This window comes from Fusarium redolens (genome assembly GCF_020744475.1).
Source record: "Fusarium redolens strain MPI-CAGE-AT-0023 chromosome Unknown BKA55scaffold_27, whole genome shotgun sequence".
In the NCBI taxonomy this organism is placed as follows: Eukaryota; Fungi; Ascomycota; class Sordariomycetes; order Hypocreales; family Nectriaceae; genus Fusarium; species Fusarium redolens.
In genome coordinates, this window is record NW_025763690.1 from 467,365 (window position 1) to 494,598 (window position 27,234).

The window sequence follows — 27,234 nt, forward strand, 5'->3', positions numbered from 1 at the left end:
CCTCAAGAAATCACGCTAGATCTCGTCGAGGCTTGGAGGGCTATAAAGCATGCGCTTCTCAATCAATTAGCCGAACTGCGATCCAACCAAACCAGCCAACAATTGAGAACACCAATCGAGCTCTCTGGATCACTATACAGTGCCATCCGTGGCTAGGTGTCTCACGAGGCCTTACGCAAGGTAGAAGAACAGCGGAAGCTCCTCTTAAAAGAACACCTGCCCATTTGCACTGGTGCATTCTCCGGATCTCACAGCCTCCCTTGCGCCCATACTCTCACGACTCTACAAGAACAAAATCAGTCCTTTTACCTGGAGCATTTTCATACACATTGGCACCTCAATCGCTATGGTGTTCACCGGTTACTACTGGAGCCTCGGCATCGACCCGATCGGATAGCCGCCGGTTCGAGTACTAGGAGACCACAATCAAGTACCCAGAGAGAGCCAAGTGCATTCGAGGCAGTTCAGGCAACAACACGGCCAAAGGCACAACCTAAATGCAGCAGATGCCACCAGATAGGTCATTCAATGACTTCAAAGGCATGCCCTCAACGATGCGAGGAGCTTTTGAAGCCACCAGCACCAACGGCGCAGGCACGACCATTGCCGACGACATCTTCATCAGCATTATCCTTGCGCGCGGGAGAAGCTCCCAGACCAACGTCTTCGGGATCATCAGATCAGGCAGAGTTAGTGAAAGATAGTGCCAGTTGCATTATCGTCAGTCTCAACAGCGCGGACAACATATTGCCGGCAGCATCATCAGCAGCACCGTTGGCACAGACAAAGATAGTGCCGGCATCAAGGTATGACGATCCTCGGGCTATCTATCAGAGATATGTTGCTGCTCGAGATACTTGGTACAAGGTGCAGCCTCGTGGCAGTGTTAAAATTAACGAGCAGTATCGGAGGGCGCTAGGTCTACCTCTGCGGTACGACAAATCCAGCTATCAATGGTGTCTCGATTGGAAGCAGATGGGTAAGCGCTGCGATACTCCAAACGGCTCCAGAGATTGGACTAAAGAGGAGATGATAACCTATTTAGATTGGAGTAAAGCAGAAAATAACCGTGTCGAGGCTCAGGTAGCTGTGGAGATAGAACGCAGCCCTTTTTCAAGCAGAAGAGGTATGCATGATATTTGGGAGGCGGCAGCGGGAGATAGTGAGGTCCAGCAGGCCATTCATTCCGGTACATAACCAAGAATTCATAACCATTTGAAATCATAGTATTCTCAAAAGTAAAAACTGCATCACAGCGGAATTTCGACAGGCCAAATTGAGGGCTGACATAATCCACACGCCTACGCGTTCAGGTGTGGAGGTGCGCCTAGGCGTGTCCCTATGGGGCCTCGTCAACGACACTATAGTTATTAAGCTACTAAAATAGTAACCTCCTAATCTAATAGACACTCCAGTCTCCATTCTGCTTCAGCTCCTCTGTCTTGATACCTAGCTTCTCTTTCTCAAGCTCCTTCTCCATCGTCCAACCTGACTCCCACTTGAAACCTGGGGGGATATTGGTATGCTCGAATGGTGCCCCGGCCTCTAAATGGGCTAAGGCTTGAGCAAACTTCTCCGTCGCATACCGCTCAGGGTTATGGGTCCACACCCACTTACCCATTCGTGTAGGATCATTATCAATCGAATTTTTCACAGCTGCTTCCATTCCACCTTCTTGGTGGGATTGACTTCGGTTGGAAAACCCTGTGCGTTGAATAATCGCGACACGTCGAACCCTACATAGTTAGTTTTATGAAAAAGATACATCAGGGGTTCTTGACGTGAATAAGGGACTTACCGTAGGAGCTCGTGTACTTTGGTTCCAAGATTTGCTTTAGCTTTACCAGCAAGTCTTAGACACTCGGGCAGAGACTGGGCATCTTCCAAAGCCGTGGAGGCACCCATGAGAGACGTTGGAATGAATGCATGTGCACTATCGCCTAGTTGAATGACGCGACCTTCAGGCGAAGTCCACTTCTCCTGAGGATCACGCCAACATAGCTTCCAGCTGATCAATGTCTTCTCCTGAGGAACGTTTCGAATGATTTCAATGACCAGCGGATCCAACCCCTCTAGGTCAGGTATCCGGGACAAGACTTCGTCCGGAGTGACTCCTGCAGACCAAGATTCCTCAGCTGTCCCATTGTCCTAAGTGAAACATATCAGTTAAGCGGAGCTTCCTTACGCAGACAATGGCTATGAGGGAAGCTCTAGCTAGGCTTTACTTACTGGGCTTGTCAAAGTGAAAAGCACGTGGCTGTTTGTCAGACATATGGAGGAGTGAAAGCCGTTACTAAATACGCATCGGGAGTTAGAACTGACCAATCAAGAGGCTAGTAAGCGTAGCCAACAAAGAAAGAGAAAAACATACCCCGAACTGATGCGGAGCACACCACGCTTGATATCTCTTAGTTGGTCAAGGATCGGGTTCTGGATCCCATCAAGGGAGTACATGAAACGTGCGATAGAATATCCGGTCGGTATAGCTCGGACGGGTTGACCTAAGACAATCTGGTGAGACTTGGTGCCGAGACCGTCCGCTGCTACCACGATATCAGCAGTGAACTGGCGGCCATCGTTGGCGACAGCTGTTGCCGTTCCCTCAGTAGCATTCTCGAGATAGTTCACGACGCTGACGCCAAACGTGACTTTGATGCCAAGTCGCTGGCATTGATCGTACAACATAGTTGCCAAACCTGTCCTGGCCATCATAGTGCGCACCCGTAAGGGCCATGCGGCGTGCTCCGGCACACCGGTTCGGTTCCATTCAAAGTCGAAAGAAGGTACAATTGGCGTGCCGTCAAGCCGGCTTATGCCGATAGCAAGATCCCAAGTCCACTTTTTATATTCTTCTATCAGGGCCGGGTAGTACTTCAAGAAGCACACGCCTGATGGGCTCAACAGGAAAGCGTCGCCTTTTCTTTTGTCAACGCTGTTACTCCAGAGACATAACATTAGTACATACCAGTTGGTGAGTTAGTACTGAGCTTCTCCACCAATTCAACGCCGTGGCCCTTTCTCCAGCACTCAAGTGCTGTCAAGTAACCACCTGGGCCGCCACCGACAACAAGAACGTTCAGGTCGGTGGGAGGATATCGAAGCACCCCGTCAACAATGACGGTCTCATGAGTGGGTTGAGGAGCCTCCGCGTAGTCATGAATGACATGTTGTTTTACGGCACACATGATGGGAAATAGTTGGTTGGTTTGTTGGTTCGTTGCGATTGCTGAGTTGACAGAGCTAGGGATACTGGAGGTTCTGAGATCATAGAGAGAATGGGTAGAGGTCCCCTAATATACCTTTGTTGACTGCATCCTCATGGAATATCGTACCCGCTAGATTCGGAGTGGAGCCCCGGACAATTGCCAGCCCCGAGGGCCACTTTTTAGCCGCGTCAGTGCTTAGGCTGACTGCCGGACTTATTTAACTACTGGACTTTCTGGATTACCCGAGCCAATAAAAACTTCCGCCTCCCCTTGATCTTGCTTTATAATCGGATACCTGGCACATCTTTAATGCCCGCGATCACTATGCGGGGAGTTATTACAAGTCAGGACCCGAGAAATAATCCTCTTCCCGCGTATAACTGTTCTCGTCTTTTACTAACATTATCTATTAATAAAACATAAACCCGGGAAATGCTGGTTATGTCGGATTCCCACTCCTTTTCTGTTCATACTGATCGGCAGGTGCTATGATTTCTCAGTGGTTATTCGTATCTGTCTATTTGCAGACCTAATAAACTATTATGTCACGGGTCATCTGTGGTTACTTAGTTGATTAGTTGGGCTTGTGGTCTATGCACACTGGGAGATACCAGATGAATTACATTAGAATGACCCTCGCACGCAAAAGAATTATCCGTACAGCATAGAATGGTGTCCGCCTTTGCACAAGCTCATATTTATATCTTACTCTTCCGTCTCAGCCGAGGAAACCCTCAACTAAGTTACTAGTACGCCTCAGCCGGAGGCCCATATGAGCCAAAGAGTATAGAGTTACCTCATAGTGTTACTTCTTGGAGATGTCACTAGGCCAAACGTGAAGAGGTCCCTTTTTCAAGGGTTGGTGGGCTTAGATGTGGTCTATAGGTCAGGTCCGTTCAACAGCACTTGTCCGACAAACTCAACTACCTTAATCACGTGACTTAATACCTCCACATCGGCTGCCCCAAAATAAGGAGGCCAGACTCCAGCTTCTGCCCCGCACGAGTTTTCTGACCGCTTCTCGCATACATACTCTCCCAGGAAGAAAAGGCTTCCTACTTCAAGTAGAAGCGCCATGAGGATTCGACGTGCATGTGACGCTTGCCGTCAGAGGAAGGTGGGTTGCTCGCCAAGCGATCTACAATGTCCGTGGAGTGAGATGAGGAGCAGGTACTTACTTTCCAGGATAACATAACTGACTTCTTGGACCGTACTAGATCCAATGTGACGGTGATCCTTCTAGCCCGACACGACAGTGCGACTGGTGCAGTTGCCACGGAATGCCGTGCACATTCCATGGACTTCAGGCAAGAGCGGCGAAAAGCAAGTAGGTCAAATCTGTTCCTCTAAGTCAGATACAATTCCAGGAACCTCCCGTTTCTAACAATATCAAGACTGAGGCCAGGGCTCGACGATAACTTAACAGATCAATCCGAACGTGCCAGCAAACCTTTATCCCACGACTTCAGCGGAAGTCTCAACGTCCAACTTGTCTCTACCATGTCAGACACTTCAATTGCATGTCACTCGAATGAGACCAACTGGGCGTTTCCAGAAGACTCAACCAGTTCCTATGCCGGACTTCTCCTAGGCCAGAATCGCTGTCACAGTGGCGTTCCTTTCTTCACCAAAGAAGACGAGGAATGGATATACTCGCGAACCGGTGAACAAGCTGACTTCCGAAAACTCACTACCTCTCTCATGAGGCAGCGAACCCAGCTACCAGCCCCGCTTCAGATGTCCCTTCAGGAAGCAACCGATCATCTTTCTGTGCTTCCATCACGAGGTATTGCTAAGGCGTTTTTAGATGCTTTTCACCAATCAACTTTAAGATTGGCATTCCCGGTCGTCGACTACACTCTGTTCCAGGAAACTATTGCTACGGCCTATGAAGTCAGCGACATGCTGCCATCCCCGAAACAAATCACCGCCAAAATAGGCGTGTTGGCATTTCTTTCCATGGTGGGTGTTTTCCACGACAAACTATCATTCCTCCCCCCCATGGACTGGGATGCGTATTACGATGCGGCCCGCTCCTTCCTACCACATATCCTCGACGAAGCCACTGTGGAAAATCTCCAAACGGCCTTGATGCTGGTGAGTTTCTATCGGCCCTGACCTTGCTTAGCGGGATGTTAGTAGCTCAAAGCAACCAGTACCTCCGTCAAAGACATTTCGGTCGCTCAGAGTCGGGCGCTATTTACCACTCTATCGCATGCAGAATGGCATTCATACTTGGTGGACACACAAGTACGAAAACTAAATCCTTCAACGACGAAGTTACTCGTCAAGAGCGACAAGCCCGCCACATCCGACTACTTTTCTGGCATTGTTATGTCTTTGACAAGGATATTGCCCTTCGGACAGGACAGGTGCCTTTGATATCTGACAAGGACTGTGACCTCACACTCCCCGAAGGCTATATCGAAACCCAGTTCGTACCTCCTGTACCAGGTCACGATGTCTCCTCGTTTTTCTTCGCGAACGAGTCCCTAGTTCCTTTTCTTCCTGGAGAGTTACGACTGAGTATGCTCAAGCATAAAACATACGAGCTATTATACTCCGCTCAAGCTCTTACCAAATCAGATTCCGAAGTCATCCGTGCTATTTTGGAGTTGGACGATGAACTTGAAAGTTGGCGACTATCTATCCCAAATGTTGTTCGCCCTGCTCTCTCCGTTTCCGATCCCAAGCAACCACTGTCAGATCTCCCAATACAACACCGAATGCAAAATATTGTTCTACACCTTGAGTACCACTATCTTGTAGTGGCAATACACCGGGCAGGCGCTAGGCGTATTGCAAACAATCCAGACACTGGTCTTCATGCCAACGAACGTCACGCATCAATCAATTCTAGTATAGCATTGTGCCTTGAAGCGAGTCGGTCAACTTTATTTTATCTTCGAGCAGTCATCAATGATCTAGCTGGAGAGATATTCTGGTGAGTTTAGTTATGGTAACTCATTTGATTATTCTTCAGTCCCGGAGTCCTGTTTGTAGTGTAGAGCAGGCGAGGAATGTTCTAACACTACATCATTAGGGTTACTGTCTTCTATCCCACGGCAGCGGTAACGATGCTATTCCTTCAAATCCTGGCTGAACCATTGGCTTCACAAGCAAAAGCGGATATAGAGCTGTTGAGCTCAGCAGTAGAGCTCATTCGCGGCATGCCAATACAAAAGCCGACACAGCATGAGATTGATCATATTCAGTTAGTAAATGACTTTATCACAGAACTGATCCGTCTTGGTAACTGCGCCATCGCTAAGGCTGGCAGGGAAATGGCAACAGACGGATCTGGCGTTGAGAAGTGCATGTAATATATGACAAACGACAGACCTATAGGCTATATAGTCACATATCATTGTCACATATCAGCCTTGTTATCAAGTCGAGAAGAATGTTAGCTCACGATTGGAAGGATCCGTGGTCAGCGTTCGCCAAGTTTCACGATACATGACATGTTGAACATATAGTAGGATGTAACAGAATAGGAGAGATGATGGTTATGTCAAAACTCATCATACAAGCGCTCACGGGCTAGAAAATGGTATAGGGTACTGACATCAGTGGGACCTGATACAGTAGGCAGGACTGAAAACACCGGCCTTCACATGTTTTTGCTTTTCTTCCAGACGAAAGACTCGGAGAACTTGCGGTGAACCAAAGGCTAAACAGAGAAGTGACGAAACAATAGCCTGTATATTGAAATTTCCCTCTATAATGTAGAAACTATCCTATCAAACGAAAACTGAGGACACGAGTTTGACCATCTCGGCACCGTCTTCCAACTCGCCGATGTACATGACATGCCTATCCGGCCGGACTAGTACAATGCATCCTGTTTCTCGACCTACCCCATACTTGCTGTATGCTTCACCTAGGGTCCAGTCCCTTGTTTCATTGTTGTCAACAAAGACTTGATCCAAAGCATCAGCATGCTTAAAGAGGAACGAGGGCAGGTCAGCGATCTCGACATCATCCCTGCTCGCACTATGCAGAACAAGGATTTCAAACACGTCTCGCGGCGAGATGGCATGCCCATCGAGACGCTGAAGGAAAGCGTCAGGGAGCTCTAGCAGCTCGCTGAAACGTTCCACTCGGCGTAACTGCTCTGGTCGCGATATATCGCCCGCGAAGATAACGATCCGGTACCGACCATCACTAGGGAAGGATTTTCCGAAATCGACCGCTTCTCCGGTGGCGTGCTTTTCGACAACGTGCGAGGGTAGACGTCTGCCTACAACAATGCCAGACGCCAAATGCTGCTTGGAAACAATCGGGCCACCTTCCTTGGCGACAAACAATCCAGCCTCGTACTCGATTGCCGTAGTGCTTGAAAATGGGAGAGCGTCTTTTATGCCGTTACTGGTTCCTTTAACCGAAAAGTTTTCTTTCAAATTCGACTGCTTCGACAGTGCTTTATCAAAAGCGATGAGCTGGTTGGTGGTCAATCCACGTTCTTCGTCGTATGTCTGGAGAACGGACAGTGGAGAAATCCCCTTTAAAACATGGGCGATTTTCCAGCCCAGGTTATATGCTGAACATGTTAGCAAAGCTTTGTATTGTACAAGGGAATACCATTACCATCTTGTATACTGAAGTTCATGCCAATTCCCGCTCTTGGTGAATGGACATGCAGTGCGTCGCCAGCAAGAAAGACGCGGGAGTGCTTAGAAGCAGAGCTTGAGATTCGTTGGCGGGTGCCAAAAACTCCGCACCAATCAATACGGCTGACATTAATCTCATAAGGATGGAGAACCTCCTTCAATGACTTGATGATGTTTTCTGGAGTCGCCTCTGCCCTGCTAGAAATGGGGGCTGCAATGCGCGTTATCCCATTCTCCCTGGGTACGAAACCCGCTCCACGTCCGTCCTTGGAGACGACTGATTGAATACGGATGTCCGCTGTGAAGATTGTCAGCTTGAGCCAAGGGATCGGATCGAGAGTTGCATACGAAAGTTCGAAGTTGCAACGCAGTCCAGAATACCACCAAAACCCTCGTCCCCGGACTCATCATCTCCGATAAAGTCGAAACCCAAAGCGTTGCGAGTCCAGCTTCGGTTTCCGTCGGTACCGATCACAAACTTGGCCCTGATGACTTCGGTGCTGCCTTCTTTTCCAGTAACTTTGCGCTTCATGTATGGCTCGTCTGCTGGGTTATAGTTGAAATCCCCGGGCCGGGGAATAGTTTCGTCTTTCGAAGACGCAGCTAATTCTTCGTCCGTGAGATGTCTAACCGTCAATTTGATCGCATGAGCTTGAGGATCATGCACATTCGCCTCGTCAATTTCAAGGCCTGTCGCTATGACACCTCGTTCGACTTCGAGTCCGTTCAAGGCTTTCATACCATCCAGCATAGCACGCTCAGTGTTCCCTACACATAGTTAGACGTCTTCCTAGCATTACAGAGGACTGTTCAAACCTTGACTAGTGTGGACCAGACGGTAGTTACCGAGCTCTGGGTACCATTTTGGAAAGCGAGCAACGCGTTTCATGGGGTCATCCTTAGTACCAGCCTATGTGCGCGAAGTTAGCTTGGGTATCACACCAAAGGCAGGTCCCACAAACCCAGAACGTCATCTCCACTGCAGGAGCAGCGTTCTTGTAGAGTTCATCTACAATGCCAAACGAGTCAAATATATCCAGCGTTCCAGTCTGCATTCCATCAGCATGGCCTCTGAAGACCTTTGTGGCACGGGCATCGATGATGCGTGCTTTCACACCGCATCTCGCCATCCATAAAGCAGCCATAAGACTACATGCAAAGTAATTAGAAATCAAAACAGATAAAAGGTGGTCTGCTCGAAGTGGACTTACCCTGATGGCCCAGCACCAATGATCACCACATCAGTAGTCGATTCAGATGGTATAGTCATGATGTCTCGAGAGTGTATGTTGAAGGTGTTTAAAAAAGAAAGTTGGAAGTACTCAATGTAGCAGGTGCAGTAAGTGGAATGTGTTTGCAATATGGGTTCATTTTCTCTCAGAGAAATCACTTTGGCTTATATAACACTTTTGAATACGAAAATCGCCGCCTCCAGACTGTACGACAGTTTGAATCCGCAGACTAGTACTCGGTCGGTATGTGAGGCTCGGCTCGTAAGGGTGGTTTTGCGCTTAGTCATCGGGACTGAACAAGGGACCCCTACACACGCATCAGATGCGATTAATGCCCCACTAATCTCCCCCAGGCGTATGCGTACAACACGGAGAGTCAACGTGCTCGCACTCCGATAGGCATGACTGGCATGTTGACTCCTCAGCTATCAACTAACGCTCGGATTCGGAGCCCCAAAATGCGCTGGGGCGATACATTCATGCTTTCTGGGCGTCAGGGCGCCTCTGAAGCGGGTGCCCGGGTTCCCCATGTCTTGATAGCTAGATAGTGAGATTACTCCACTCTCCGTGACTCCTCAATTGCCGAGGAATCCCTTTCCACTACTGCATTACAGTGATGCTTCTGGGATATTCCACTGGAGAGGTAAAAGGAGGCTTAAAATCAGTCACCAGAGCGACGCGGTCAGATGACCCTAGTACTATCAGGTGGCAGGGTATTGAGAGGGGATGGGTAGCCTGCTCTTTAGGGTATGTCCATGGAAATCTGTTACGCAGAAAGCACAGACGTTAACGCTATTGATAATAAGTCTACTTCTGATGCGCTCCAGACTGTGAAGAATTAACCGCAATAGACAAGTCTGATAGCGGAGAAAAGAATGAAATGTAACTTAAATTAGCTGAATTTTTCGAGCCTTATGGCAAATTCTCAATACACTATATCATGACTGAGAAAAGTGTAATTATTAGCACCGTCCACCACTTCTTATAATAGCTCGACTGGCTGCTTGGTAATCAGCTAGTTCCAGCGTACTTCATTGCGCATCGATAGTTGGAAGAATCGGTTATTTTACCCTACATACACTACCTACCTACTATCAAGCTTAATATATCCCTCCATAATAGCCATTATGGACTGCGCAACACATCTCCCGTTAAACCTGACAATCGAGAATATTCCGGACCATGTGAAAGTCGTTAATTCATGGGGCGAGGACGTTTGTCTGCGCTTACTCCTTGACAGTTGGTTACACACTTCTAAGATTTCGCCCACGTGACGCGATATGGTGCATATCCATAAAGATGGTTTGTTTCATTTCTCAGTCATTACACCGGTCCCCTATCCGATCCCAGACGATCGACCTGTTGGGCGCCTCCTAAGGAGGCTGGGTCTCCGTCCGTACCGCCTAAGACCTCTTATAGCGCGCTTTACGACCGTGGCTCTCCATACGAGGGATCAGGCGCCGTATTTGGAGTCCAAGAGTCTCTACTTGTAGATTTAAGACCTGTACGCAGTCAACTACGACGTTTTTCCCTCGGCCCGACTCTTGCAGTACGAGCTTGTTCTGGTGACGGAGGATGAAACTCTAACCTCTGCGACAAAATCGCTTTCGAGGCTATCTAAAAGTAAAGAGTTAAGTCACTGGAAGGCCATAAATGATCTTCTAGTGCCAGATGTCACTTAGGAACGGCCCCATTCGTTTGTTCTAATGTTTATAGGATCATGGACTCTTTTAAGATAATTGGAGCAACTAGGTCACCAGGCCTTACGCTCTACTTGCTGACTGAAGAATTCCCGTTGATGCGAGTGTTATGTTGTCAATTGACGTACTATGAGGAGTTGTTGGTAGGCTACTAGTCCTAGAGTATCATATTGCAGTACAGTTTATTGAGAGGTATTGAAGTCGTGAAAGTGTCCTTCAACCCTAGGGTAAAAATCAAAACCTAAAGTAATGATTCTTAGATGACTATCTATATGAGTATCTACCATAGAAATATCACCACTTGTGGTTTGGATCGTTTCTCCAAATGTAGTTATCGATATGCTTCTGATCGACTACACCCAGTGGCTGGCCAAGAGCTGCTCTCTCAGCAGCTAACTCTTGAAACGAGGGCCTGTTGACAAGAGAAGAGTTCCATTTAGCGTAATGGGGAAATTCCTCGGATGGGTCGTATCCTGGGAGCAATTGGGGAACAAACTCGTTGGTAACCACAAAGACAAGGTCGGCGTAAGTGACCCTGTCGCCGGCGAGATAGCTCCTGCCGGTCTTCTTCAGATACTCGTCGATCATCCCAATGGTGCGCTTGATCGTCCATTCATAGCGGTCGAGGGCAGACTGGACATGCTCTGGGTGTTTGTACAGGAACCAGGCATATTGACTATAGTACATGTGTTGTTCGGACGCCTGGAATTGCATCCACGCCAATTCCAAGTACTTTTCTGCTCCTGAAAGTGAGTGCAAGGTGCCAGCAGTGTCGTAGGTGTCAAGAAGATAGAGAATGATAGCTCCAGCCTATTGTCGAGTTAGAATATCAGAGCACATATGCATCTAAGACGTGCAGCTAACCTCGAACAGTCTTATTCCGGTATTGGGATCCTCAATGGCAGGAACTTTGGCATTCGGGTTCAGAGACTTGTATTCTTCTGTGTTCATCTCGGGGCTTTCAAGGTACTTGCTCTCATAAGGAACCTTCAATTCCTTGAGAATGGTAGTGACTCTCCATGGAACAGGGCCTCTAGCGGTGGTGTAAAAGATAATGGGCTTAGTGGCAGACATGTTGATTGCTGGAAATGATGAGAATAGTGATGATTCTGACGACGGTTTATTGTTCTTGCTGATACTGAATAGGGCGAAGATAGATTAGGAAGTCTAATGGACTGATGCTTAAATATATAGTCGCCGGTTCGCTTGAACTCATCGTTTACGCAGTGAGGGGTAAATCTTGTCCGTACGTACCGACAGCTCACTTGGACCGTTCTCGGCCATCTTTCCAGTTTGAGAGATCCGGGCACATCATTCCATCGACATCCGGCTCTAGGCGACGGTACATGGAGTAAAGTATCACCCTAAGAATCTTGCAACTACTCGAATTACTATATCGAAGCAAACAGAACAAGGCGTGATTCCTATAATCTCAGTAACAGGCTCGTTGTATCTATAAGGGACAGTCCCGGAAAGAGTAGAAACTACAGTGACTGATTCAACCCAGAGTACAACTAACAACTAATCAAAGACAGATTATACCTGCAAATACCCGTGTTTAAACAGAACCATTCCCTCTTACGTCACATTTCTGCTATAATACTGAAGTCTTGCGCTTAGTAACTCATGATTGTACTAAATCTCCATACCCCGCGTGTCATCGCTCCTATACCCGCTCCCTAAGCGGAGATTAGATCCTGCAAGCCAGAAATACCTGCATTACTAACTCCTACTTATTAGAAAAATAGGAATCCCCCTTATCTTCAGGATTCAGACTGTTAGTCTGAAAGTCCTAGATAAAATTATCTGGAGATATAAACCCGAGAAGAACTCTCATCTCAATAATAAACAACTAAGTTTTACACAATATATTTTCACCCAGCACTACTGCGCAATATAAACAATACCACTAGGACTGGCCTCGGATTTATGCCACTGTCCGAAGCAGAAGCTGGGTTGTGTTATATGTGTATCTAGAGAAGCCCTGATTAATTCGAGTGCTATGTACGACAAATGATGACAAATGGTAATTTGAGTTTTGCACCTCGATAGGTAATAATCTATCTTACTCTTTGCAGGTAATTGCTTAGTAAAGTATATATATGCCGAAGCTGAGCAGGCTAGTATATGAAGATCATTAAATGCTACTCCCAGGGATTACTGTTATTATGCGCTTAATAAGCGCATAATCTGAGCTCTGCAATATTCGGGACTAACTGAGATCACGCACCTATAGTTAAGTGGATGGAATTTACTATGCCGAGAGGACTAGCGTTGTAAAGTTAAATGTTTCTAACTAGTAAATACAGCACTACCTTAGCACTACGCACTTGGACTGATTCGAGGGTGCTTGTTGCTAGAACGGTTTTGAATCGGGTAATTTCCCACCCGAGTAAATCCCCCTTGCAGCTTATTCGCTTTCCAGATAATGCACGGTTGAGCGGTTAACCCGAGCGTTTTATTTGCAGCTACTGACACCTGAAATCCTGACAAGGTTGGCTGCCTTCATCCTACCGTGTTTTCGAGTAGCCCTTAGGACGGACGCTTGCCGCTGAGTCAGCGCAATACAAGTTGGACAGGGCGTGGCATACATTAGTCGGTCAAGAAACGCTTGGAGATAGACTTTCAGTTAGGGTGGGGTAATAGATGCACAACTAAGATCGCCGTCGTAACGACAGAGTAACATTGAGGCTGGTAGGAACTTTGCCGGGGGTGGAGCGGATAGCTATACAGGGGTATTTGTCATCGACGTTGACTTCGGGAGCGTTGTTGGTAGCAGAAGTCGTAGGCTAAGTGCAGTTCGATTACTTTCAATTGACTTAATAAGCCATTAGGTAAGAACTAGATTAATTTCTTGTCCATTTTTGATACTAAGAAATTGAGGAGACGGGCGAATGTGACCGGCAAGTTCCCCGATGCGGCGTGATACTCGGATACCGCTTATTACATCCCGACAATGGCTCCGTACCACTCCAGTAGCCATTATCAGCTTTTGACAACTGCCCCATCATATCCATCCTAAAGCGTATATCCGAGTTCCCAACACACGAGCTGACCGACAATGCCCTTGTCTTGTCGGGTGCGTTCCCCTATTCTAGGCCGTGCGAGAACTGATGAAGGCTTCCCTTCGGTTTCGGCTCCCCACTCCACCCAACTTAGCAATCAGCCCAGGGAGCCCTTGTAGCGGATATGAAGGTGCTTATCAAGGAAAGCATGGGAAGAATAAAGCTAAAAGATTCGGTTCCCGTCGATGCCTGTAGTGGAACACACTGGAGACCAGAGACACGTGATGGAGAAACCGATGAGGAAAAGAGCGCTGGTATTAAAGGCAGCCGGGGTTCTCGCTGTCTTGATTTTGGCTTTTGTTCTGCAGACTCACAACATTGGCCACTTACATCTACCATATTCTTCCTCCATCTCTAGCATTCTCAATTGCTACTACTCCCGCTCTCCTGTAACGATCACAACCACCACTCCTACAACAGACAACCCTATAACGACAGACAAAATGGCCGCTGAACTCTCCGCCAATCTCTTCTTGCAGTTCGTCAAGAGCCGACGAACCTACTACCCCCTCTCAAAGAACCTTCCCATCTCCACCTCTCGCATCCAGGAGATTGTTAACGAGGCTGTCCTGCATACCCCCACATCCTTTAACTCCCAGTCTAACCGTCTGGTCGTCCTCCACGGCACCGAGCATGAGAAGCTGTGGGACATCACTATTGACACCCTGAAGCCTATCGTGCCCGCTGCGAACTGGACGGTCACTAGTGATAAGCTCGCCTTATTCAAGGGCGCCGCTGGTACCATCCTCTTCTTCAATGATATCACCACCGTCGAGGGCCTACAGGCCAAATTCGTCCCCTTCGCCGACAAGTTCCCCTTGTGGGCTAGCCAGAGTCTTGGCATGCTGCAGTTTGTCCTCTGGACTGCCCTCGAGGCTGAGGGTCTCGGTGCTAACCTCCAGCACTACAACCCTCTGATCGACGAGAAGGTCGCCGAGGCTTGGAGGGTCCCCGCTAACTGGAAGCTTAATGCCCAGCTTGTCTTTGGTGGCAAGACTAGCGAGGCTACCGCTAAACAGTTCAATCCTCTCGAGGACTGTGTTAAGGTGTTTGGTGCTTAGATGGATAGCTAAGAACACTGTAGTCTGGTGGTAAGCGTTGGCTGGCTCCTGAAGGTCTAAAACTCGCAAGGTAGCCAATTAATAAATAACAAAAAGAATTATATTTTTTACCACTCTAGAGGGGCTATCATCTTAGGATTATAAATCTAAGATATTTACATTTTATATAAGCTAGTTGCTACTTCATTAACAACCTACAATAGGAGATCGCCCACAGCCATCAAAGGTAGATCCTCGACCAAGTATTAAGGGTAGAACTTCTGCCAAAAGTCCCGAAATATCGGACTCTACACCGTTCAAAGTATCCTCATTCTTCTACCTCCCTCCCTCTACGCGACCACAGTATACATGATCTACGGCCGCATCGTCCATTTCGTCAATGCACCAGAAGCATCCGTCATCCGACCGACTAGAGTAACCTTAATCTTTGTCGTGGGTGTCGTCTTTGCATTCCAAGTCCGGGGAGCAGGAGGCGGATTGATGGGAAGAGCCGAAAACGCCGATGTTGGCAAGAAGATTCTTCTTGTCGGTCTCCTTGCCCAGCTTTTCTTCTTCGAGTTCTTTCTTGTCATCGCCATAATCTCCGGCCGACGAATGATCAAGAGTGCTAAGCTCTCCTCAGTCCCACAACATGGCAAACATGGCTGGAGGAAATTGTTGATGCTATTGTTGTGTGGCATCAGTCATTATTATTGCGCGATGTGTCTATAGAATGATTGAAGTTGGAGGGGGCCATGACGGATGTTTGATGACGCATGAGTGGGCTATGTATGTGTTTGATGGTGCGCCGATGATTATTGTGCAGGCTCTGTTTCATTTTGTGCATGCAGGGGATGTATTTGGAAGAGGTGGGCCTGTGAAACAGGAGTGTTTGGGTGAGGATTATATTGCATTGAATGACGTTTGATTGTTAGAAGGATATGGGATATGGGAATCGTTGAGATGCCGAGCAAGTGAGAGTCCCTGTGGCTGGCGCTGTAGCACAGGCGGAATGGTTGGGTGGCTTCAAGAGTTTCGGGGCACACGGTAGAAACTATAATAGAGATGGCGATAGCTCCTTATGTTATACAGGCTTCCCTAAGATATGGTTGTGTATCGATACTTGACAGGTCTTTCCAGCCCTGGACCAGACAAAATGTCCCAAAGATATAATTGAGTCAAGTCTTACATTCTCGCCACTGGCCCCGTGAAACCGGAGTCCAAACAGAATTTTGCCAAACTTAGAACTTCGAAGGTAGGGTGAACCACTGTAATCTCAACAGCCGGGGCCCAACCTTCAGGCGCCGCGGAGGGAAGGGCGGGCGGCTATGCAGATCATCGAATCGGGCTCAGTCTAAGTGAATAGGGTATAAACATATGTTTGCAATTAGCTTCCTCACCAATCGCCTTGTCAATCCATTACTAATGCTTTTTTCAGCAGGCCAGCAATAATTGAGAAGGTATACTGATTCAAATGGCTGAATATGTGCGATACGACATGATGACCTCGTGATTAAGTACAACTTATGCTAGTTCAGGTCACTTCAGCTCTGGGACACCGCGACGGGAGTGGCGTCACAAACGCACATTGGCCATTCAAGTAGCGCCAACTCAGTAGCTTTCTCACTAAACGGTAAGCAAGTTGCATCCGGGTCGAAAGATCCGACAGTGCGGCTCTGGGGCGCCGTGGCAGGAGCAGCGCGTAGAGTTGTGAGCCATCTTCCACAGAGAGATGAAGATGGACCTCGGGCAGTTCCCAGAGGTGGCTTGCTCATCCAAGAAGCTAAGGGTTGGGTCACCATACATGGCCCACCCCGCGGGAAAACACACGATGAGGAAGATCTGTCTTGGGATCCAATGAGGAGGTATTCTAGCCGCTCCTGACAGTTCTATTTCCTGCGGATGATAAGGCTACAACTTTTTATGCAGTCAAGGTGCTTTCAAAATGATGGGATTTTGACGATATGAATCCCGATTACATGGGTTGGCTGAGGGCGGAAGTCGGGCTTCTTTGAAGGCTGTAACTTATTGTTTTGTTTGTGGAGGACGAAGCTGTGTGATCGTTGTGAGGAGTGACCGAGTGAAAGTGGAAAGTTTTGCTGCAATGAGTTGCATGATCTATGAATATATTGACAAAAGAACGCCTATCTATTTACTAATATCTTTAAGGAAGATCCCAATCTAAATCCGTGATTATCCGTCTTGTCAACACCATTTCTGCTTTCCGGCAAGAGTCAAAACAAATGGCCCAAGGCTTTGATGACACGGTCAGCGTCGTGCACTATCCCAATTGAGCACAATTCGACATTAGCTCGCGCTGGACGAATGACATGCTGTGCAGTCGGAAGCCCCGGTAACTTTGACTGATGTAAGACGACAAACTAGGTGCCTCACCCCACATGGCACACCGCCAAGGTCCAGGTACATGGAGTGGCTCTGAGTATCGACGAAATAAACAACGCCCAATTCACCATAACTATTCTGTGCACTCAACAGACCAAATAAATGCAAGCACGGCCAATGCGGCTTTTCCATATCTGTTACAACATCCTCCATAGTCGTCGCATTGGGATGAATCTTCCGAGTCTCTGCCACATTGGCGCCGTATCCGCCATCGTACAACCAGCTTATCATACCGCCCATCTCAGGGACGCCATGCTTCAGCGCCTTTCCAAGCAAACTAAACATTATCGGCGCCAGGCTTCCTGCGGCCCTCTTAAAAGACTGGCTGAGTTACAATAAGTTCAATTCGTTGCCAATTAATCCAATAAGTCGTTAAGTCAGAGAAAGCCTCGACTACAAAGTAGCCGATGTCCTCGGTTGCGATCCATTGTATCGGCTTATCCTTCATTATATCGCAAAGAAGTATAAGAAAGACCTTCATTGCAAAACTCAGTCCTAGATTATCCATAAAAGTTATAGGTCGCAAAATAGTCCAGCCTATGGTGCTTTTGCCATTAGAAGTCAAGTCGCAGAGGTGGTGTTCGATCCCGTGCTTGGTTTCGAAGTGTAGTACAGGGGTTGGGTTATCCCAAGATCTCTCACCGCCGCGATCAACACTGCTGTAGACAAAGTCTTAGACGCCTGCCTTGATTGACTCGCCAATCAGGCCTTTTCCTTGCCTTACTTCGGCCTCTAATATGGCAGCTTTGCCGCCGGATGTTTGTACAGAATAAACGCCCCAAAGCGGCGCAGTTCCGGCGACTTTCTTGGCAGACTGAAAGAGAGATGCGATTGATTCGAGGTCCCCCTCGACCAACTTGACGTTAGGCGACTTGGCGGCGAGACGTTTTGCGCTGGTGGACTGCACATTATGGGTGATGGCGAGCAGAAGGAAGTCTGAGGGCAGCTTTGCGACCAGAGCGTTGATGACAGCCCTGCCTTATCTGCCGGTCGCGCCGGTGATGAGGATGGCACGAGATATGATGAGAAACCGTGATAATGGATAAAGTGAAGTAAAGAAGCCGGCGTGGAGCGAAATAGTGATGAGTGAGTTCGAGAAGGAAGTATAGGAGATTTGCGTTTTAAGTACGAAGACGTGATCACACCAATAGAACTAGGGAAACTATATTCTACAATTACCAGCTTGAAAGGCTCAAAGCGACGGCTGGGCCCTGCCGAAGGGGGGGAAAATACCCGGACTAGCTAAGGTGGGTGGTCGCCCTCCCAATTTGGTCGGTGTTTTCTTTCCAACACGAAGCAGGGGTGCCAAGGAATCCCGATGGTGGGCTTAAGAATCACTACTCTTAAGCAAGGAAGACAAATAATTTACCGCTTGTCCGCCGTTCGTCCTCGATTTGGTCCGCCAGTTCGAGAGTCTCAATCTACGGATATCTACCTATATCTATGGTGGTACTCAAATTACTGACTCAGTCAGTACAGGTGTGATGACGACATCAAACGCGAAGTTCTAGGCTAGTAAGGTATTCCGGCTTTATACAAGCAGCATTCTGGAGTGACATGATGTACACATATCATGCTGCCGATGGATGTAAGGGTCTTTCAGCCGTTGAAGAATGCACATCGGAAAGAACTTGCCGTGTGACTGCGAAAGGGCATTATCTCCTCTCGCGGTGACTTCGTCAACAGCTTTCGGGCGAGTTACAATTCCATCTTCTGCGTCAGAATGTGCTAAATTGAACGCGGAAAAAGGAGGGTTTCAAGAAAAAATTCACCGTATATAAACATCATGTCAGGCTTTCCGAAAAGCAGCATCTTTCCACCTAATTCCACACCGGCGCTGGTCTATCTCACGAATAGTTCGCTATAGCGGAAGAAAGCAGTTGACCTTTCTTTTGTCTCGCTTTTGCCTCATGAAGCACGCTTCCAGACCATCTCCGGTACCATGAGATACCTGCATGCGGCGAAGCTGTATCTGTTTGGCACGTCAAGCAATTCAATAGCTATGCTGCTGCTTTTTGGCAATTCGGCAAGTTTGGGGTCGGCCAGTTCCATTGCTCCATAGTAGTGTTTGATATCCTCTAGCACTTTGCCTTTCATCTGATGCTCATGTCAAAAGCGCAACTCGATGCCGGCGCCGGGCCGAACAGCTGCTTTGCAAAGCCGACAAACAAGCATCCGATAGTCCTCGTTTAATTACACAATCCTTATCGGGCATACTTGAATCACCTTCTGTAAATAAATACAACTAAGTAGAAAATACTGTTCTATTCTCCTTCCTCACTTTGAACCACTCTAACCTGCGTAACCTTAAACCTAACTTGGGGCTAGCTAAGCCCAAACCCTGGGGTTCGGAGACATGTCAATCAGCGACCTGGCCCAACTCCAAGCGATATTGCTCTAAAACGCCGGTCGCGCAACCCACTTTGTGTGGGCGATTTGAGTCAAATCGCCTGCGAATGGTACTTAAGATAAGGGTTGGGTGACGGATTGTGCAATCGATGAGTCTACCGCAGCTTTCCGAACCCCTGGCGCAGGTCCCAGACAAGTAGCATTGGACGCCAGCAGGTGTACAAGCTTGTCAAGGTCAATGGTAATCTGGGAGGCTGGGTGATAGCTCCGCTGGGTGGAATCAGTGTAAGACACTCTCGGTGATTGGATTGGCACAAGGCCTGTCCTTAGCAGAGGGAGGGGCTCAGCCGGACTGATCGACTGTTCAGGTCTTGGGAGTCCGAATACTGAATAGTCTGCGGGCTCATGACGTCGCAAGTCGACGGATAAGCCTCCTGTTTCGTTTAGAGGCTGTTGGTAATGATTGACCTGGGAAGCGACTCGTATTTGATCCGGTACTGCGGATATGGGACTATTGGTTGCTGTCAAAGCCCGCCCATTCTGCAAGTCAATATTTCGAGTGAGCATTTGAGTCCCAAGCTCTTCAAAGTTGACCATATGACTGAAGCTCGCACCACGTAAACAAATTCCCCGATCTTCCAGGTACTCCTCAACGTCCATGGCCTCTAGCCACTCCCCCTGTAATGGTGGAAATTCTGTCGCCAACATAGTCCTAGTCTTGCCACGCACGATCCGCTGCACTAATGGCGACGGTAGTCGACGTATACCGTTTTTATCACCTTCAACAACACGGTACATGGATGGCAAACGAACCGCGGACTCAGGGAGATACTGGTAGTCTGCCGCAAGAGGAAAGAGGGTAAGAATCTTGAGGGTCTCATCTACGAGCAGCTCCTCACCAAGAATATTAAGAGGTAGCGTCAAGTCCACGAATCGGCTCTCGTGTCTAGAACTGCTTGATAAGATAGTGATGACACGTTCGAAGAAAGCTCGAATGAACCTCTCCGACAGTGGGCTCAAGGTGCGGTTAGCCGTTCGTAGTGTGAGGGCTACCGCGTCAGACGACACGGCGAGTGACAGAGCTGGCATATGCGCTGTCGTGGGCTCGAGACCCATGATCCAGTCATTTTGTAATTCTCCATCAGCGGTTGTACTTGAGAGCGACGTTGTTCCTAGGTCTGGTTGTTGAATGCTTGGGTAGGTGGATTCGGAAGCATACAAAAGTCTAGTGGTTTTGTTTGTGTCACTGGCAATTGTCGCCATTTCCGAAGCCGCTTTGTTTAGATGAGCCAGAAGACCGGACGAACTCTGTACTTCGGGGGACTCAAGAGCACGCTGATGGAAAGCAGCAAAAGCTGCAAGCGCCTGGTCCAAAGCCCCGCTGAGACACTCGCTGCGGACCCTTTCCAGGTTCAACGCACCCTATTTTCGAGCTCGGTACGTCCTTTGTGCCAACCTCATCCGCATCCGCTTGTTCTAGAGCCCTTTTAGTGGCGTTTTGTGGAGCAGGTTTGTTACACGCACCTCGACGTCGTCCTTGTCTCTGACGTCGTCATGACCTTGTAGGCGAGGTCGGCCACGACGCGGCGCTTGATAATGCGTCATTTTTTCTTCTTGCTGCGCGAGTATCTGTAGGTTTGAAAAGAATGCAAAGTCGGGAAAGAGAAGCGTGTCTGCGCCTGCTGATAGATCTGTGTTAAGGACAAATTGCGGGGCAGCGTGAGAAGGAAGTTAGAAGCTAGATCATTCTTGGGGCTACTTAATCTCGCCCGTGGATCAATCCGCAATCCGAGGCCCCACGAGAAAGACAAATTACGGGGCATAGCTTAACTATAATCAATGTGGTCCTCAATCTAAACTCGCTTTCATAAGCAACTCTATTTGTAAGCTAGATGATGAGAACAGTGTTTGTGACCGAGTAGGCCCGACGTGCTTTTTGCGCTGGCTTGCCTCAGCTTGATAAAGAGTTTGTGGCTCCTCTGAGCAGTGTTAAAGTTCCAAACCCTCCACGATTTTGTCCATCACTTGATCACACCACGTAACCTTTACTACTACACTTGCAAATTTCCCATGAACAATGGTTCCCCAGACCCAGAAGCAGTGGGTAGTTCGCGGCAGCGATGGCTTTGACTCTCTGCAATTCCAGACAGAGTCTCCGATCCCCTCCATCGGCGATCTAGATGTTTTGGTGCAAAGTAATATCATCCATGCCTCGCCTTGGCAGCATTTTATCAGTAGCTAGCTCAAAGTCTACTACCGGTAGTTCACGCCGTTTCGCTTAACTTCCGCGACGTCATCATCCCCAGGGTAAGCGCTTCTGAGCCGTGTGCCCGTTCTACAAATTTCCATCTCTCCATCATATCTCCGAATCTCCAAGATATCGAGCATTGACCACGGCATCAGGGACTGTACCCTTTCCCGCTAAAAGACGGTCTAGTGCCCCTGTCCGATGGAGCCGGCATCGTCGTCTCTGTAGGCTCTCGTGTGAGCCGTTTTATTGTCGGCGACCGGGTTGCCACCCTGTTCCACCAGCACCACCTCGCTGGGCCCCTCGACTCTAGAGCCTTGCACAGTGGCCTCGGAGGTTCTTTCGATGGCGTACTACGGGAGTACGCAGCATTTTCGGAAGAGGGCCTCGTTAGTATTCCAGGCAATTTGAGCTTGCTCGAGGCTGCTTCTCTGCCATGCGCCTCCCTGACCGCCTGGAGTGCTCTTTACGGGCTCGAGGGCCGGGCGTTGAAGCCGGGTGACATCGTACTCACTGAAGGCACAGGTGGTGTCAGTAGCTTTGCTGTCCAGGTGCGTTCCCGTGAAACTAGCAAGATGGTCTGAACTTGGTGAAACTAATCTACTCAAAGTTTGCCAAAGCAGCCGGTGCCAAAGTCATTTCGACAACTTCAGCAGCTGACAAGGCAGAAAGGCTCAAGGAACTCGGCGCAGACTACGTCATCAACTACAAGGAGAACCCCAATTGGGGGCAGATTGCGAAGAGCTTGACACCCAATAACGAAGGCGTTTCCCTCGTCGTCGAGGTTGGAGGGCCATCAACTGCTAGACAGGTAGGCTAACTTTCCATTCCAACAAACCCCTCTTGAAGATACAATTGGGTCCTGACTCGAGAACTTTGTTGGTAGGCGCTCATTGCTGTGAAGCTTGGAGGGTTGATCTCAATGGTGGGCTCCATCAGCAGCTTTACTTCGCCCGGAAGCGACGCAAAGGCGCCGACATTCCTCGACGCCGTCTACAGCTGCTGCACGGTGCGGGCCGTCACTGTTGGTTCAAGACTGCAGTTTGAGGAAATGAATCGTGCCATCGAAGCAAATGATATTCATCCTGTCTTGGATGAGCGCGTCCTCGAGCTAGATCAAGCGCGAGAGGCCTATCAGTATCTCTGGGATCAGAAGCATCTTGGCAAGATCGTTCTGCGAATTGCTCATTAGATGCTACTGTAGAGTTATTCAGCTAGCTTAGAGGTCTTTCATAATCTCGCTGTATCTCAGAATTTACCACCAGGATTGCTTGAATTCTCTAAATATCAACCTTCCAACCCCAAGACTCTGAACACTTTTACTCCCTGCTGGCCTCGGTTCACGGTTGCACTACAGACATTTTTTCACGGCCCGGTTATTAGGCCCTGCCAAGCGCATGCCGCCAGAAGATAATGTCGTTGGCCATGCTTGGACGCATAAGGTTCTCATTCAAGGTTGGGAGGGAACTCCTCTAAGGCAAGTTGGTATGTTGGAAAGACCTCAGCCCACGAAGATAAAAAGTCCCTTTGCACTAAAGCCCAACGCCCTACTCTGTACCTTTAATTGAAACATGTCAAGACTGCTTCTTCTTAATAAACTTCCTCTCTATGGCAGCTACCCCAATAATCGTAAGTATTGCGAGGCCGAGCGGGATATACAATGTCTGCGCAGCAGCATTTTCATATTTAGACAAGTTGTTGTCCAGGTCCAAACTTGAGGACTGCACCGCCTAAGGAGATGACTTAGACAGGCAGGGTAGCCTGCATGACCATTTAAGGGCCTTAGATGCCTAGGCCTAGGAATTATTTGCAGGCGATATAAGTTAAATCGCCTACGAAAATAGGGTTGCAGGGTGTGCAATTTTAGTCTAAATCGCTTTAATTAAAGCTAAGTAGCTAATTAGCTAAAAATAACCCTAGGTATTATTAAAGGCAATTTAACTTAAATCGGCTAATAAAATAAGTTATTTTATTATATTTTAAAGCTAAATTATTTAAAGTAAATTTAAGTTATTAATTAGCTTAAAATAACCCTAGCCTTAAACTTAAGGCTAGCTAGTATTAGCTTAGGGTTAAAGTAATATAAAGAAAAGGAGACTTTAATTAATAAGAAAGAATAATAAAATTACTTAACTTTGTACTTTCTATTATTAAGATAGAAAAAGCAATATTAAGTAGTAATAAAGGATATTATATAGCTTAATTAAGACTATTAAATATTAATTTAATAGCTATATTAAGTAGCTACTTAGCCAGGCCTAGGTATTAAATTATATTTTTAATATAAATATTAGCTAAAGTGGTAAATACTTAAAAATATAAAAAACTATTTTATTATATTAAAACTAACTAATTTAAAGCTTATTATAATATTATAAGATAATAGCCTAGTTATTAAATAGCTTACTATTTTAAATAAATATAATTATTATATATATTAATATCTTATTATTTTATAAGATAATACTATTTAAAATAAATAAAAAGAAATATATAATATATTAAAGAAATAATAAACTAAGGGATAATTATAAATATAAATATAAAAAAGAAATTATAACTAATATAGCTAATATTAAAAGGTAAAAAATTATAATTAATAACTTAATAAAATATTAACTAAAATATTATAAAAGTTTATTAATAATATATTATTATAACCCATATAACTATGTCACGTGGGCCCTATAAGTTCTACTTATTACAGAAGGATTACTTCTCCTAGTAATAATCCTCTTTTATTAAATTACTTAGATTATAATACTCTAAGACTAAATTACTATAAATTACTAATAATCCTTAGAGATCTAACTTTTAGATTATTATTATTCTTTATTAAGCTATTAGGCTACCTTTAGTATATAAAATATATTTATTAGTACTTTTATAAAACTTAGCTTACTAGCTATTAATAAAGTATTTTTATATTAATAAGCCTAATATATATTACTTAATTATTAAGAGATATAATATTTTATAATATTTAGTATTATACTTTATATAATTTATAAATATAAACTTAATATAAACTAGTTTACTTATTTAAAAAACTTAACTATTATATATTAATAGCTCTTATTTAAAATATACTATATAATACTAAGTAATACTAATATAATAATACTTATTACTTTAAGCTAGTTTTCTAACTTAAGATATGCCTTATATTACTTATAGTAAGAGATGCCCCTTAACTTAGTAGATATTCTTATAAAAACTAATAATAAAAATAAAGAAGATATTACCCTTATATATCTAAGTACTTATAAAGGGGAAGTTATAAAACTTAAATATAAATTTAAATAGCTTGGCTAGTAATATAATAACCTCCTAGAAAATGTAAAGAATAACTCTAATATAGCTAAGAATAAGATTAAAAATCTAAAGAAGAAGGCAGCTAACCTTATTAAGATTGCAAAAGTACTTAAAAAAGAAGTTAAAAATAGTTAGAAACTCTATAAGGAGTATATTAAATATACTATAGCTTTTATAATAACTAGAAAAGACCTTAGAGAAATCCTTTAACCTTACTAGCCTAAACTATTTAATAGTAATATTAATAAACTCTAAAAATTCCTTATTAGCCTTTAGAGCTATTAGATATATTATTTTATTTAATTTATTACTAATAAACTAAAAGTTTAATATAATATAAAATTCCTTAAAGATAAAGTATTATAATTAATATAACTTATTATTTAAAATTATATTAATAAATTATATAAAGAATAATAAGAAATAATAAAATATATTTATAAAAAATATAAAAACTTTAAATTAAAACTTAAAAATGCCTTTAAAGTAATAAATAAAAAACATATTATAAAAATAAAAGTATAATAACTTAAGTAAAGAGGATTTATTATAGACTATCTTACTAAATACTATTACTAAGTAGCTAAGCTAAATTAAGGCAAAGAAGCCTATATAGTATAGGTATATTTAAGACTAAAGTTAAAAGTTAAGGATATAATAGTAAATATTAGACCTAAACTAAAGAATCTAAACAAACTAGCAAACATTACTATAGAAATTAATAATTAGTAATATAAGTAATACTAAGAGAAGTAAGTAGAAAAACATAGAGGATTATATAACCCCTAGTAAAACACTAACAGATAACAAAATATTAATTAAGGAAAAAAGAAATATATTAATATATAATATAAGACTAAACTAGGATTTATAATACTTAAGGTAATATAATATAATAATAATAAAAAACCTTATAATATATTTAAAGTTAAATATTATAATTATAATTAATTTAGATATATAGCTAATAAATATCCTTAACTAAGGAAGCCTAAAAACCCTAATTAAAATAAGTAAATACTAGTAATAACTAATAAGCAAGAACCCTAAACTGCTATATAAACCTAAGTACTAAGAATAATATAAAGTCTATATAATATAATAGTGCTATATAAAGGCATTATATTAAAATATAGATAATACCTATACCTAAATAGCTTAATTTATAAATTATAAAAAAGGTTTTTAATAAAAAAAGATATTAAAGTAAGGAATATACCTTAAATCCTAATAATATATAAATAAAAGTAATTAAATACTAAAGAAATAGTAAAAGAACCTAAAGAATTAATAAAGGAAAAAGAGAAGGACTATACTTATTACTTAAGAGAAAGGAAGAAAAGAAATATAAGAAAATAAGATAAACTAAAACCCTTAAGATAATAAAAAAGAAAGACCCTTAAAGTAGGAAATTAAAAATACCTAAAAGACCTATAAGGAATAAAAACTACCTCTAATATAGGAAAATAACCTAAAGTATTTAAGATAATTAATACTATCCTAATTTAAATAACTATTTAAGAAAAGGAGGAAATAGTAAAAAAGAAATATAAAGTAAGGGATAAGGTCTATATATATTACTAATAATACTCCTAAAGCATAAGATATAAAGGAGGAGTAATATAAAATAATATATAATACCTCTATAAGGAAGATAAATAAATTAAGAATAAATAAAAGTAACCCTATAAACTACTATTTAATAAAAATAATAGCAAGATATATACCTTAATAGAAAATAGATGCCTATAAGGGCCAGGAATATAGTAATATTAACAAGCTTAAGGGCTTATATATTTAGGCCTATTATATAATAGATATTATAAACCTATATTATAAGGAGTTAAAGTTTAATACTAAGGATATTATAAAAACATTTCTAACTTACCTAAAATATAATAAATTATTATAGCTATTATATAAATATTATTAATATAAGGAATATAAATAAGATAAGGAAGATAATAATTACTTTCTTATTATAATTTCTAATATACTTAATAATAATTCTTATTAAAAAAGGAAATAAAAGGATATTTAATATATTACTAATATAAAAATCT

General features: G+C 44.5%; 9 protein-coding genes across 9 annotated transcripts; 4 read left to right on the plus strand and 5 right to left on the minus strand.

Moving 5' to 3' along the window:
* Positions 1 to 1,393: 1,393 nt before the first annotated feature.
* Positions 1,394 to 3,367, minus strand: BKA55DRAFT_627271 (uncharacterized protein). Its single transcript, XM_046196874.1, has 5 exons — positions 2,966 to 3,367; positions 2,372 to 2,915; positions 2,230 to 2,293; positions 1,799 to 2,148; positions 1,394 to 1,736 (listed from the first exon to the last, which is right to left on the minus strand). Exons 1-5 carry the CDS (start codon positions 3,183 to 3,185, stop codon positions 1,400 to 1,402), a joined length of 1,515 nt encoding a protein of 504 aa, XP_046042300.1. The 5' UTR covers positions 3,186 to 3,367; the 3' UTR covers positions 1,394 to 1,399.
* An 850-nt stretch (positions 3,368 to 4,217) lies between these two features.
* BKA55DRAFT_584841 (uncharacterized protein) lies at positions 4,218 to 6,947 on the plus strand. Its single transcript, XM_046194391.1, has 5 exons — positions 4,218 to 4,323; positions 4,424 to 4,533; positions 4,601 to 5,303; positions 5,363 to 6,150; positions 6,250 to 6,947. The coding sequence occupies exons 1-5, from the start codon at positions 4,282 to 4,284 to the stop codon at positions 6,527 to 6,529; spliced, it is 1,923 nt and encodes a 640-aa protein (XP_046042301.1). The 5' UTR covers positions 4,218 to 4,281; the 3' UTR covers positions 6,530 to 6,947.
* Positions 6,948 to 6,949: 2 nt separating this feature from the next.
* On the minus strand, positions 6,950 to 9,249 carry BKA55DRAFT_656053 (FAD binding domain-containing protein; the record flags this gene model as incomplete). The annotated part of the gene is made up of 6 exons (XM_046197441.1): positions 9,031 to 9,249; positions 8,782 to 8,968; positions 8,636 to 8,729; positions 8,168 to 8,587; positions 7,797 to 8,117; positions 6,950 to 7,749 (listed from the first exon to the last, which is right to left on the minus strand). Exons 1-6 carry the CDS (start codon positions 9,087 to 9,089, stop codon positions 6,950 to 6,952), a joined length of 1,881 nt encoding a protein of 626 aa, XP_046042302.1. The 5' UTR covers positions 9,090 to 9,249.
* Positions 9,250 to 11,045: 1,796 nt separating this feature from the next.
* BKA55DRAFT_546187 (glutathione S-transferase) lies at positions 11,046 to 11,825 on the minus strand (the record flags this gene model as incomplete). The annotated part of the gene is made up of 2 exons (XM_046190888.1): positions 11,046 to 11,561; positions 11,616 to 11,825. 2 exons carry the CDS (start codon positions 11,823 to 11,825, stop codon positions 11,046 to 11,048), a joined length of 726 nt encoding a protein of 241 aa, XP_046042303.1.
* A 2,434-nt stretch (positions 11,826 to 14,259) lies between these two features.
* On the plus strand, positions 14,260 to 14,877 carry BKA55DRAFT_527765 (Nitroreductase-like protein; the record flags this gene model as incomplete). Its single annotated transcript, XM_046188949.1, has 1 exon — positions 14,260 to 14,877. One exon carries the CDS (start codon positions 14,260 to 14,262, stop codon positions 14,875 to 14,877), a length of 618 nt encoding a protein of 205 aa, XP_046042304.1.
* A 1,515-nt stretch (positions 14,878 to 16,392) lies between these two features.
* On the plus strand, positions 16,393 to 16,554 carry BKA55DRAFT_488706 (uncharacterized protein; the record flags this gene model as incomplete). Its single annotated transcript, XM_046186243.1, has 1 exon — positions 16,393 to 16,554. A coding segment is annotated over one exon (162 nt), but the record flags the coding sequence as incomplete, so codon positions are not given.
* A 753-nt stretch (positions 16,555 to 17,307) lies between these two features.
* On the minus strand, positions 17,308 to 18,330 carry BKA55DRAFT_717511 (uncharacterized protein; the record flags this gene model as incomplete). Its single annotated transcript, XM_046200927.1, has 1 exon — positions 17,308 to 18,330. A coding segment is annotated over one exon (339 nt), but the record flags the coding sequence as incomplete, so codon positions are not given.
* A 1,005-nt stretch (positions 18,331 to 19,335) lies between these two features.
* On the minus strand, positions 19,336 to 21,316 carry BKA55DRAFT_584844 (uncharacterized protein). The gene is made up of 2 exons (XM_046194392.1): positions 21,133 to 21,316; positions 19,336 to 21,084 (listed from the first exon to the last, which is right to left on the minus strand). Exon 2 carries the CDS (start codon positions 20,869 to 20,871, stop codon positions 19,723 to 19,725), a length of 1,149 nt encoding a protein of 382 aa, XP_046042307.1. The 5' UTR covers positions 20,872 to 21,084; positions 21,133 to 21,316; the 3' UTR covers positions 19,336 to 19,722.
* Positions 21,317 to 21,685: 369 nt separating this feature from the next.
* On the plus strand, positions 21,686 to 23,079 carry BKA55DRAFT_668225 (uncharacterized protein; the record flags this gene model as incomplete). The annotated part of the gene is made up of 5 exons (XM_046197886.1): positions 21,686 to 21,803; positions 21,872 to 21,915; positions 22,012 to 22,407; positions 22,467 to 22,667; positions 22,743 to 23,079. 5 exons carry the CDS (start codon positions 21,686 to 21,688, stop codon positions 23,046 to 23,048), a joined length of 1,065 nt encoding a protein of 354 aa, XP_046042308.1. The 3' UTR covers positions 23,049 to 23,079.
* Positions 23,080 to 27,234: the final 4,155 nt, after the last annotated feature.